Below are 14,260 nucleotides of genomic sequence, written 5' to 3'. Positions count from 1 at the left end.
AGTGCTACCGTGTCATCCACCACACAGCCAGAATAGTCCAAAGAATGCCGAGTTCCTTACATGCTTACACTGTCAGAGCGACCTTCCCCATTGTTTCTAAACAAACATTCTGGTGTCTAAAGACTGGGCCAAGGAGCTGTGCTTTCATAATTATACCGTATTAGTGTCATTTTCAGACACTGCACCCACGTGGCTCAACTTGCAGTGTAGCCAAACGCCAACCCAAACAGGTATTCTCTTTCCCCTCCTGGGGAGGAATAAGGTCACAGCTTAGTCAAAGACACATCTATTTATAAGCTTGACAAGGACAATGCCTAAATCAAACATCTTAGCAATGGTCCACTAGGTTTGTATTAGACCATATAATGCACAAAACTTAATTTACAAAAGTGACCCACAGAACACCTCCGATCCCACATGACGATGCTCGTAAACAGCATCTACTGAAGGCTGGGAAAGAGACACCAAGATCAAGCTTGGATGCTCCGTAAGCCTAAATGGTCTTGTTCCCTATCCCTACAAGAAAAGCTTTCCCAAAAGGGAAAGTACCTGGACCAGCAAGGTGACAGGACACTTCATTCTAAACTGTCTACTTGCTTCCAATCCAAGAAAGAACCCTGTGTCATTAGGTTTATCAAGGACGGTCTGGTGCTGGGCCACAGTGTGTGGGGCGACCCAGGAAGCCTCTCCCTCTGATCACAGACACACTGCTAGCGGATGATAAGGGGCTGGTAATAATCACTACGTTTCCTTCAGTAAATTATAGTCTGTAGCAAAAAAGTGCCCATTTATTCACCCATTAGCTTTTAAACTGGGAAGTTTCATCTGCTTTATTCTCTACTCGGTTCAGAAGGGAGAACAAAAAGACAGTCAAGTTAGCTACAGGACCCCACGGACCCATTAATATAAAAGTCCCTCATGGCCGGACACTGAATATTGAACTTTGAGATTTAACACCAAACTTGCTTTCTGAAAAACAAAATATATCTTTTGTATCCTTTTGTGCCGATTCTCCAGAGACACTGATTACTAGAATGGGTCTATTGTTTTGCTTGGCTTTTTCTTCACCAGTTTTCAAACAATGATGCAAATTTCCGAGGCTCTGAAAGTAGATCCCTAAATGTTTAGACACGCCTCCCACTCCCCCCCCTCCCACTCCCCCCTCCCCCCACCCCCCAATCCCTCTGTCTTGGAAGAGATGTCTATATCCAGATTATAACATTCTCTTCTCAGCTCTGGTCCAAAGTATAGGACTCTAAGTCAACTGGCCCCAATTATTTCTAGAATCATTATGAATGTAGGAAAACCTAAATTTAGTTTTCAGGATCTACAACTACACGCATAAAAAGTCTTGGTTTCATAAAACTCATGAAAAAGCTAAGTGTCAGAAAAATTTTTCTCTAAATGATCAAGAGTCCTTCAAAAATGTTTAATAAATGAATTTATACACACACACACACACATACACACACACACACACACACACACACACACACACACACACACACACACACACACACACACACACACACACACACACACACACACACACACACACACACACACACACACACACACACACACACACACACTGAATTGTGTTGACCTGAGCTGAGGTCATACCTGCCAGGGCTCCTACGGAATGGACCGAGCAGCTATACCCGTACCAGGGTCCCTGACCATTTTCTCTAAACAAGCAACCCCAATTCCAGTTACCATTTTAGGAGGGAAAAAATCCCCACATGGATCCTAATGAATCAGAAAACATACCAGCTACACTGAAGATACTAGACGTGTGTGAAAACTGGGCAATTCCTATGTGAAGAGGAGTCTGATTAGCCACACGGTCCCTAAGAAGAGCAGCACACTCGCTATCACAGCGGAACAGATTCAAGGCACTTGGAGATGGCACTCCAGCATCTCCAGGCATCGAACCCCCCCAACTTTTTCGTTCTGTCTTGTCTAAATGGTCAACAAGACATCTACTCTGTGAACCTATTTTCAGGAAAGTCTTGCTTCCCAGCTGGATAATGTAGTGCTATCAAACCTTTATCACGGCTGTGCAGGCAAACAGAACCTGCGCCTTGAACAGGGTTAAAGTCTTGACACTGCTTCTGCCCCCCACACCGCCACACGCCTCTCTCCTTAAAGTTTCCTGTTTGGGAAGGACTAAACATACAGCACGGAAACAACAAGAAAGGGCCACCTTACCTTGCACACAAACTCTTCCATTCTCTCCATGGCGTGGTGGGCTTGTAAGAGGGGGGACATGCCCATAAACCCCTCGTCCTCCTGAGACGCTCCATCATCGCACCGACGTTCCTCCAAGCTCTGCAAGGCAATCACAGAAACAGTCAGGGACAGAGACCAGGAGCCAAAGGAACCAAACAATACCTTTTCCTTGAAGAATTACAATGAAATTCTCTCAAGGTCAAAACAAGGCTCAGACAAGTAACAATGTAGGAAGCAAGGTCTGTTTATTATAGAATGGTTATGAGTACTGAAAATGAACAAGAGGTGCCTGATTCTTCTCTGACAGACAACTGCACTACGGCAGCAGCATTCCTGTTCAAGGAGTAGCCTTGAATGCTTTTTTATTTTAAGAATTATACCCACAGACCACATAATACTATTACACATATAAAGTTGAGAGATTATTGAGGGGAAATCTCCAAGAATCCCACCTGGCACGTGTAAAATAAATACAATGTGGTAAGTGCTCTAGGGGAAAAGAAAGAAAGGAGGAAAAAAACTACATTTACCAAATTCTTAAAATACACTGAGCACAAAGAAAAGGCCATCTAACTTAATCCTGACAACCACCTTACTAGAATAGTATTCTTATCAAAACATATAAAGAACATTAGGCAAAGAGGTTAAGTAAGTGGCCCAAGGTTAAAACCAACAAAGTGGAAGAGTAAAAAAGACGAAACCCATCGTCTTTCCACACAGGTGAGGAAATGATCACTGTGTCTGGGGAAATGCAGGAAGACGTGACAGCCTGCAGTCTCCAGGTCAAGGTGCCTGCTGGTTTAGACAAAATGAAGTTGTAAGAAGGGCAACGGACTAGAACTCAGGAGATGCCAGGAGTAAGCCTGGTTTAACCGCTAACGTCAATGGTTTTCTAGACAGGTCTCTCAACCTTTCTGAGCCTCAATTTTTCTCATTTCCATCTAAAAGGAGAAGTTTAAATCTCTCCAGTCTTCTCCATTCTCTAAAATTTGGTGGTTCTGTCACTCAATGAATAATGACACCACAGGAAAGTACTTCCTAAGCTAAGTGTCTGCCAGGTGAACAGCACTGCCCCCATAACTGCATGAGGGGGGGAACTGCAATCAGAAAACTAACCGGGGACGCTGAGCACACGGAGGTCGTCTACCACAAAACGTGAATTTGAACATGTTTCAAAAGAAATCCTAAGATTTTACTTTCTTCACTTTTCAAGATAACTAGAGGCTGTTAGGCAGCATGTGAGACATGCTATGCACCCAATCTCAATTTTTTTTAAATTATGTTCTCCAAGAAAACCATCCTGAATCTGCTTCTCTAGTATTCTCACCAAGAAAACACCCTCCCCTTCTCTACTTACCTAAAACTTACCTTCCTGCCCCTCCACGCCAGCCCATCACCATCATGTTCCTGTTTAAACCTCTTAACTACTCTCGCATAGTGTTTCTCTACCTTTCCTTCAAGAAGGTTCCATGTTTCCCTCCCACACCCCTCCACAGCCCCTCTACCTTTCTAGGAACATTTTTTAGATTGCTTCCCCCAATCCTGTGAAATTTCAATAACACAGATATTAACACAGCCGTCTGGAGGGCTACAAACCATTGTAACATTTCAATGTGTTTCACTCCCTGAAAACAAGAAGTCATTTTCACCAGAAAATGTAGGCGCCACCTAACCCATCACACGCCTCCTCTTCTGAATTTCTTCAGCACTTCAGGTCCAGACTGCTCACTTGACAACTGATGTACAGCTCCTGTTCACTGCCTTACACTGTTTTAGTTCATATTTGACAGAATGTTGCTTTTTCACGGTAACGCTTCCTAAACTAGATTTTAAGTGTATGTTTGTCTTCTTCCATTGCTCCCAGAACAGCTGTGCCAATATTTTATATACTTACAAAGTTGCTAGATTAATTAATGCTTTAAAAGATTTAAGGATTGTGCCTTATTAAACAAAATAAAAGTGATAAAGTTCCATTAAATCATCAATTATATGAAAACTGAAAATAGACAACAGCTTGAAATGATTAGCGGACTGGTTTTTTTAAGTATAAAATGTAAATTTATATAAAACATAAAATAGGTCCAATATTTATGCATGTTTAACACGTAGTTCATTCTTCACAAAGAGAAACAGAAACATGGATTCAATCTTGATTCTCAGACAAATAAATCATGCCAGCAGTTTCCAATAAAACTACAAATAAGCACACAGAACACAGTTAAATGTTTCCTGTACTATCAAAAGTAAAACCTGACTAAGTTGCAGGCAGTCTGCGATACCAACGGGGTCAAGTGCACTTGGATCCACGGAGGACCACTGACAGGGAAAGGCAAGGCAGCCTCACTGGCAGAAGCGAAGGCACTTCACATAGGTGACCTTTACTACAGACTGAGGAAAGGAAAATGAGGAGAGGGCACCTCTCTGGGTGGGCACCCACCACTGTCCACGTCTACAGGAAAGAGAGATGAACTCATCAACTTCCCATAGCAGGGAGGAGGAGAACAATGGCACTGCTATGGGGGAGGACAGCTTTGATTCTCAGCAGTGCTTAACACATGTTTATTACAAGAAAACAGAAAACATTGAGAATGCAAGATGTATGGTCTCGGTTGAACGCCGAACAGAGGAAAAAACTGTTTATTCACTTAAACAGTTTTTAGGAAAAGTTGGCTTGCCAATGGATAAAAGTGACTCTGAAGCCAGATAAACCTTGACTAATGATAAATTGTGTGATCTTTGACAAAATTATATACAATCTCAATAAGCATCAGTTTCCTCATCTGCAAAATGATTTTAACAACACTGTACTACACTGCACATCTGTTTAAGGAACAAAGATAATGAATAAAAGAAACTATCCCAGGGCCTAGGACTCCGGCAATAAATAAGTGATGGTCTGTCTCATGATGGTGGGCTACGTACTGAGCACACTGAAGTAGGTGCCACAGCCTAGTGGGGAAGGCACCCCTGTAAGTAAAACAAACAAACAACAAAAAAACCATAGCAATGAGCTAGTCTATAGTATGGACAAGGTCTGATGCAAACAGAAAAGAGAAAAGTTAACTCTGGCACTGCTAGAAAGTTTTCCAGAAAGGTAACATCTGAGGCAAGCCCCGGAAAATGCGTTAAGAGTTCACCAGTCAGACATGACAGGGAAAGGTAACAGCCCGAATCCAAAAACACAGAGGGAAGAAAAAGCTCCAAACAAAGAGCACAGAGTTTAGCACAGCTGTGGCAACAAAGCAAACGTGATGCGAGGCCAAAGGAGGTGAGTAAGGAAACAATCCAAATGCCCGTGGATGAGGGAAGAGACCCAGCCTAGCTAACAACAGAATACTAGTCAGTCATAAAAAGGAATGAAGAGTGGATACAGAAGATGTGGTGCATATATACAGTGGAATATTACTCAGCCATTAAAAAGAATGAAATAATGCCATCTGCAGCAACATGGACGGACCTTGAGATTGTCATACTGAGTGAAATAAGTCAGACAAAGAGAAATAGCGTATGCTCACATGCAGAATCTAAAAAAAAATGATACAAATGAACTTATTTACAAAACAGAAACAGACTCACAGACTTAGAGAACGAACTTATGGTTACAGTGGGGGGTGATAGTTAGGGAGTTTGGGATTGACATGTACACACGGCTATATTTAAAATGGATAACCAACAGGGACCTACTGTACAGCACAGGGAACTCTGCTCAATATTCTGTAACAACCTAACTGGGAAAAGAGTTTGAAAAAGAATAGATACATGTATATGTATAATTGAATCACTTCCTTGTACACCTGAAACTAACACATTGTTAATCAACGATACTCCAACATAAAATAAAAAGTTAACCAAAAAAAAAAGGAATGAAGTTCTGGCGCAGGCCACCACAGGGATAAACTTTGAGAACATCACGCTCAGTGAAATGTACCCCACACAACAATTCCACTTACATGAAATACCTAGAATAACCAAATTCACAGAGACAGAAAGTAAACTAGAGGTTCCCAAACACTGGGCTGGGGGGAGGAAGGAATGAAGAGTTACTCCTTAAGTCTTTCTGGGGTGATGAAAAACTTTGGAAGTAACAGTAATGGTTGCACAACATTGTGAATACAATTAGTGTCACTGAACTGTATACTTTAAAGGGGTCAGAATGGCAAATTTTACATTATAAATTTTGCCATAATAAAAAATTTTTAAAGAAGGTAAAGACGTACAATGTAGCTTTATTAATAATAGTGAAAAACCAGAAATAACCCAATTGTCTAACAATAAGAAACTGGATAAACAGGTGTGATAGATTTATATAACAGAATACTCTTCCGTAATAAAGAACTGACACAAAACAATATGGGTGAGTAGCAGAAACATGCCAAGTGAAAGAAGCCATTATTAAGACAGTGTGTATCACATGATTCCATTTGTATCAACGTCAGCAACAAGCAAAACAAATCTACTGTGGTAGGAGTCACAATAATGGCGACCACTGGGAATGGGGGTGAGGGAGGGGTTACTGACTGGAAGGGCATAAAGGGAAGTTTCTGAATGATGGAAATAATCTGAATCTTGATCTGCGTGGTCGTCACACATATGTAGTGTCACTGTGCTATATATCTAAGATTTGGGCATTTTAAACACATTTTAATGTGTTTAAATTACCCCATAATACAATGTTTGTGTAAATCATACCTCAATAAAATGCTTAAAAATAAAAAAAAATTAAAAAACGGAGGGAGAGGAATGGAGGTGGAGTTCGGTAGGAACCAGCTCCTTCAAAGCTTCTGATGCTCCTGGGCTTCAGGCTTTACCCTGCAGGCAGGGCTGAGCATTTAATGGATATGAGAGCAGGGCAAGCTGAGCACTAGACTTGCATTTGGAAACTATCACTTTGGCAACAGAGAGAAGGTCTGGTTGAAGAAGGGAAACAGGAAAGGAGAGAAATAAATTAAGAAAATACTTTAAAAGTCTAAAGCAGGTTGATCTCAGCTAGGGGGAATTTTATCCCCCCCCCCTCCCAGGGGACATCTGGCAATAACTGGATTCACTTTTACATGTCACAAGTGGTGGGAATGCTACTGGCATCCAGTAGGTAGGGGCCAGGATACTGTTAAACATCCTACAATGGCAAAATGTCACCAGGGAGTGAGAAACTCTGATCTAAAGAAATAATGAGAGGGTCTATACACCTCAAATTATGTATGTCACAGTTCAATACTGTGTTCACATCAGAAAAAAAAAAAAACTTATCAGATTCTTCTCTGTGAAAGATGCTAATAAGTGAGCTACTTACTAATAAGGGGTTACTAGTGCCGGGGCGAAATGGTAAGCATTCATTCAAAAAACTCAGGAAGTATTCACTGAGCGGCTACCACTTTAGAGATGAGAAACCTGAGGTTAAATGATGTGTTCAAGGTAACACACCTAGAGTCAGAAATTCAACTCAGGTCCACAGAGTTCCTGCTCTATTCATTCCCCTCACACAGTTTTCTAGTTATGAAACGGCCTGTTTCTGTGGGTAACAGACATTGGGCCAAAAGGCCACGACACATACAGACAGCCCTCGTTCCACATGGTAGCTCAGGACGTACAAACTGTGCAAGCCAAAATCACGCTTGGCAATCTTAATGACCAGTGGGGACTACTGCACGACCTGAGCAAAATGCTGTCAAAACATTAAAATCTCTGTCAGTTTTACATGTACAAAGAAATAGACTAGTGAAAACCAGTATTTATTTAGCATGCTATATTTTAGAACAGAAACACTGAGAATTAACTGTTTATTGGTTAAAAAAAGTTACCAAGAGTGATGTGAGCAGTGTGTGCCTTCTTGTTGTTTAACTTATAACACACAGTGAGCATATTCTCTATGCCTTGGCAAACTGTCGTACTTTCTAAGTTTGGATCAGGGTTTCAACGTTTTATTCTTTGCACTTTCAAAGTCATGAACCATCCTTAGGCACTCCTTTCATCTGACCTTTCTGCCTGCCACTGGCCATCCACATCCTCTGTCACACGATACTCTTTATGGCGACAAGCCTGCCCTCGCTAAGATCCTCTGGCTGCAGATCTAGAATCTAAGTGGCGGCAGGCAGTGCCAACATTCCCCCAGTCGGCTATTGCTTCTCTAACTCCTATTTATGTTTGACTTGATTTTCACGTTCGCCATTATCACGTTCATTTCTTTGCTTCACTTTTATCTTTGTCAGCCTATCCCCTCTTTTGATTATCCATTTTTATAAAGGGTCGCATGGGTTTATCACTGGGAAGCAACACACTTTGCTGTCTCATGGATTAAGTGAGTAACAGATGTACACTGACCAGTCACTGACAGACTTTCAAAGAAGTCATCAATACAATGAACATCTACTATTTGCACCATCATCTGTGGACTGGAGAGACAGCAGAGAGTTGGTACTTTAAGAATTACTCACAGTAAATAAACCACAGTAACTAAAATCTGAACCATACTGTGGAGGGACTGATATTATTTAACGAACGCATGGTAGCTGAAACTCATGCATGCTGGAAACTCGCAGAGCATCAGGGCTGCCTGTATGCATTTCTCTTCTCATCTTTTACAACTGCCCTTCTATCCAAAATGGTGCTTCTAAAGAGCTAACCTCAATTCAAAGAACGCGATCCTATATGTAAGGCAAGAATTTCACTGTACATTACATTACTAAGATACGTAGCTTCATCCAGGTTTTTTTCTGGGGGGGGGGTGGGGATCAGTTTTTTATTAATAAATACCACCAACGGTAATATTTCCACCTCCCATGGTCCAGTGTATGTGTTATGAAGCAGAATGTGGTCAGTGGTCAAATACACACCCCAGTAAAGATAAATACTTCCACCCATCCCAACATGTCAGCAAGATTTCTGAATTTTTATAAAAGAACATTTCCTTCAGAAGAGCAAAGTATTAATAAGTCTGCTGATCTACCGAACATTATCCCCACTTCTCACCCTCCTATAACAGAATACTCACCAACATGTCTTCAAAAAACAAATGTCTAAAACACTAGACCATAAATAGTTATTTGTTGTGTTCAAGCATTGTGGAGTTGCCAATTAGGGATCTACACAGAGTGGGTGGTGGTAAATATAGCTCCCCTGGTTAAACAGAGGTTAACATGTAGGAATTAAGTGGTAGAGTCAAGCAGTGGCTAGAACACAAGACAAAAATGTTTTCTCCAGGGCATACGGGCAAGTTTATAGCTCTGCCACATAATGACGGTTTGGAAAGTCTGTGCTGAGCACTATACATATAAAAATATCTGTCTTCCAATATTAACTCTAAAGAACTACCTTGTCATGAGTGGAAATTACGTTTAATTTCCCTTCTAGTAGCCACTAAACCACAGCACCCAAAGATCTGTTTCAATACTAAACTGCATCTATACTAAGATGATCACATACAAGGGTTAAACATTTGCTCTGTTCTGCTCCTGTTGTCATATCTCTAACTGTTATCAAAACAAGTTTTGAAGAGAAACAGGACATTGTAAATGATAATTAAAACCAAAGCTGCCTAAAATAAAGGCATAAACCTTAATTCTCTAAGGCTTTCTATGAATAAATCACTATATTTAAACTTAAAGAGAGGTCAATGCTCTGAAGTGAGTACAAAGACACTTTCAAATCTTTTCCTCCTACTATATTCAGTGAAGTCCATCTGTGAGAAGAGTTCAAGTGGGTTACATCTCAAAACACAACAATATCCAACTCTGATGATCCGTACAAACTGCAACCTCAAATGTTAAGTCTCTGGAGTGTATTTTACCTTTGGAAAGAGAGAACCAGAGTGATAAAGATGAAAGTCCTATATGAAAATAATTCATCAGTCTATTGGGCGTTTATCTGCTTTAGCCCAACTCAGTTCAACAGAGTAATTCAGTTTAATAAATATTAAGAGGATTTTTAAAAAGATGAGTAGGGCTTCCCTGGTGGCGCAGTGGTTGAGAGTCCGCCTGCCGATGCAGGGGACACAGGTTCGTGCCCCGGTCCGGAAGGATCCCACATGCCATGGAGCGGCTGGGCCTGTGAGCCACGGCCGCTGAGCCTGCTCGTCCGGAGCCTGTGCTCCGCAACGGGAGAGGCCACGGCAGTGAGAGGCCCGCGAACCGCAAAAAAAAAAATAAGAGTAAAATATAGTCTCTGTCTTCCACGGGCATACAATCTAATAAGGGGCTGAATTAGCTACATAAATGACTAAGAAATAAGGTACAGCCAGTTTAAAGACAGGGAGTGTGGAGCTCGGGAAAGGCTGCATGAGGAATAGAATTTTGGAAAGACGAAATAAAAGAACTGTCAAGAGGGAAAAGCAAAAGTACCATTTTGAAGAAAAGAGACTAGTTCAGTTCAGCTGAAACTTAGGGTGCATTTAGCGGAGTAGCAAGACATAAATTATATATTTAAATACTAGTTGAAGTCAGTAGACAAAGTGCCACAGAGATCTACGGTCATAACACCATCCACAATTAGAAGATAAAGGTCAAGGAAACGGTAAGATACCCAGGGGCCAGGACGGCAAAGTTTGATTAAAATGTATATGCCCTACAGAGGTCAGTGAGAACTGAGGCTTCTGCATTCACATAACTGTGAGGACTAAGATCTAAGGCCCCTACACAACATGACCTCATTTGTTCAGGAAACCCTTGCCCAGGAAGATTAAGGGTACAAACCAGTAGGTAGCTTTGCTGTTAGCTTTAGGAGCTTCTCAGAAATTCACTTAACATTAGACTGCTCAACCAGCTCCTTAGTATAATAAATTACTGAGCTGGGCACACCTACTCCCTTATCAAGTAAGAACTTGCTCACCAGACTTGCTCCAACTGTCCTAATCTATCACAAGCTCTGCGCAACGTTAATACGATCTTTGTATTGAAAGACCTGCTTTAAACCACGAGAAGTCAGACCGCAAACCCTACCCACAGCCAGCCACGGCCTCTCCTTCTAAAGCAAGACCCTTCAGAGTGATGCTCACTCTCACTGCAGTAAATAAGAAACTTCGCTTAGTCTGATCAACAGGTTATTTTTGTTTGTTTGCTTTTTTTATTAACCATTTTTTAAACTGAAGTACAGTTAATTTACAACGTTGTGTTAGTTTCAGGTGTACAGCAAAGTGATTCAGTTATAACATCAACAGGTTATTTTGATGGTCTTTTTGGAAAGTTGACAGGTTGAATCCAGCCTTAAATTTAGAAATCTGCAATGTGTAGTAAGGGCATTAGCAAGCTGCTATAGCTAACACACAAACACAGGGGTTAGTAGAAATTAAGGGGTCTTCAAAAAATGATAGCTGAAAGAGTAAGCACCGATGACTGCATCTCTGCTGTCGTCCAACAGAGGTACAACAGCCAGTCTATCTGAACACTCACTTTGGCCAGCCTAGAAACATACAGACTCAGCCTGTAAAGACTAGCTATCGCTATCAAAGATTGATGGGAAAGACCTTTAAAATCATCCAAGTTTTTTTTTAAATTCTCACAAAGCAGCTGTCTCTAATCTTAACTGAATTTCCTAAGTAGACCTCCTCAAGAAAAGAAAATGAAGTGACTGGCAGACGGGAGTCTAATTACAAGTTAGATTTCTTATGATAAGCTAATAAACAGTGGCATTCTTATGAGTTTGGTTAAAGCAAATCAGTTCAAGAAAATAATTCCTAGGTTGAATGAATGAAGAGTTGGCTCCAGTCCCTGTTTATGAAGAAGAATTTGGAGCAGAGAAAAAGTAGGACAACCATAAAGGCTGCTCTCTTTATTCAACTTAATACCTTAAAAACTCAGAGATACGAAATAAAGTCATAAAACTAAAGATCAAGGGTAACCTGGTTTGAAATGCCTCTTTTGTGTTTTTATCTATAGATGGTTACAAAACACAAACTATAAAGTTCAGCAAATACAGTTAAAAGAGCTGATGCTTTAGAGCCAGAGGCCTAGAAGTAATGGTCTATCCACTTCAACCAGTACACAACACTACACATTTCAGAAAGAACTTTGGAGGGTGGAAGAACACTGGACTGGGAGGCTAAAGATCTGGATTTTAGGCCCCGATCGTCTAGGCTCACTTGCTAACAAACTGAAACCCTTGTACCTTTCACTCTAGCTATACCAGACGTTTTGCAGGTTCACACATCAATATACACCAATGTATACTCAAAACACGTTAGCTATTATCATTATTACTATTCCCTAAAAGCATCATGCTATTTCTTATTCTGAGTCTTCACATCTGCTATTCCCTTGGCCTGGAATACCTTTTAGTCCTTCAATAACCGAGTCAAGCCTTATCCAGTTCTGCTTATTACATTTCCACTTCCTTTTAGATAACCCCAGTCATAGAAAAAACAATCCTAAAATTCATATGGAATGACAAAGGACTCTGAATAGTCAAAATAGTCCTGAGAAAGAACAGCAAAGCTTGAGGCATCACACTTCCTGACTTAGAGACATATTACAAAGCTACAGTAATCAAAGCAGTATGGTACTGGCATAAAGACAGCCACATAGACCAATGCAACAGAAGAGAGGCCACAGAAATAAACTCACACATATACAGATCTTCGGCAAGAGTGGCAAGACTACACAATGGGGAAATGATAGTCTCTTCAACAAATGGTGTTGGAAAAACTGGATATCCACATGCAAAAGAATGAAACTGGACCCTTAGCTTACACCATACACAAAAACGAATTCAAAATGACTTAACTAAAAATAAGTTAAATGTGGGAATTCCCTGGCAGTCCAGTGGTTAGGACTCCATGCTTTCACTGCCAAGGGCCATGGTTTGATCTGGTCAGGGACCTAAGATCCCAAAAGCCATGCAGCACAGCCAAAAAAAAAAAAAAAAAAGTTAAATGTGAGACCTGAAACTATAAATATCCTAGAAGAAAATGTAGAGGAAAAGCTTCATGACATAGTCAATTTTAAAACATTTTCATCACCCCAAAAGAAACCCCATACCCATTAGCAGTGACTCTCCATTTCCCCATCCCCGCAGCACTTGACAACCACAAATCTACCTTCTGTCTCCATAGATTTGCCTATTCTAGACATTTCAAATAAACAGAATAATTAAATATTTCATCTTTGTGACTGGCTTCCTTCATTTAGCAGAATGTTTTCAAGGTTTATCCGTGTGGTAGTATGTAACAGTATTTCTTTTTTTTTGCCAAAAATATTCCATTTTATGGACATACCTCATTTAATATATCTATTCATCAAGTAAGTGATGGACATTTGAGTTGTTTGTACTTTCTGACTCATAAATAGTGCTACTAGGAATATACATATAAAGTTTTGTTTTGATGTATATTTTTATTTCTCTTGGGTATAAACCTAAAAGTGGTATTGCTGGGTTATATGATAACTCTGTTTAACTTTTTGAAGAACTGGTGACAGTTTTTCTAGAGCAGCTATACCATTTATATTACCCTCAGCATATATGAGGGTTCGCATCTTCATGAATGCTTGTTAACTGTCCCCTTTGCAAAAAAATTTTAACCATTCTTGTGCATATAAAGTGGTATCACATTGAGGTTTTGACTTGAGTTTCCTTAATGATTAAAGATGTTGAGCATTTCCTAAAAAAAAAAAGCTTCGTGACACTGGGCATGAAGAAATATGACACCGATATCACAACAAAAGCAAAATAAGAAAAATAGGACTATGTCATACCACAAACCTCCTGCATAGCAAAGAAGACAACTGAGAGTGAAAAGGTAACCTAAGGACAGGAGAAAATATCTGCAAACCATGGGTCTGATAAGGGGTTAATATCCAAGATATATAAGGAACTTCTATAACTGAATAGCAAAAACCAAACAAACAAAAACAAACCCAACTTAAAAATGTGCAAAGGACTTGAACAGACATTTCTCTAAAAGACATATAAATGGCCAACAGGTATATGAAAAGGATGCTCAACATCACTAATCATCAGGGAAACACAAATCAAAACTACAATGAGATACCACAGTCACATCTGTTAGGACAGCCATTATCAAAAAAGAACATAAAGTGTTGAT

The 14,260-nt window shown here is 40.3% G+C and overlaps 1 protein-coding gene across 3 annotated transcripts in view; it reads right to left on the bottom strand.

The window, feature by feature from the left end:
- Positions 1-14,260, bottom strand: part of ADIPOR2 (adiponectin receptor 2) — a 52,681-nt gene that overhangs the window by 13,493 nt on the left and 24,928 nt on the right. For all 3 annotated transcript variants that reach the window (XM_019925883.3, XM_019925882.3, XM_019925881.3), the window contains one exon: positions 2,212-2,331. In XM_019925883.3, coding sequence (XP_019781442.2) covers positions 2,212-2,331 — 120 coding nt within the window. The remainder of the gene's footprint in view (positions 1-2,211; positions 2,332-14,260) is intronic.

Source organism: Tursiops truncatus, chromosome 11 (genome assembly GCF_011762595.2).
Source record: "Tursiops truncatus isolate mTurTru1 chromosome 11, mTurTru1.mat.Y, whole genome shotgun sequence".
NCBI lineage: Eukaryota > Metazoa > Chordata > Mammalia > Artiodactyla > Delphinidae > Tursiops > Tursiops truncatus.
Note: the sequence above shows the minus strand (reverse complement) of the source record. Positions and strands in the feature narration are given on the sequence as shown.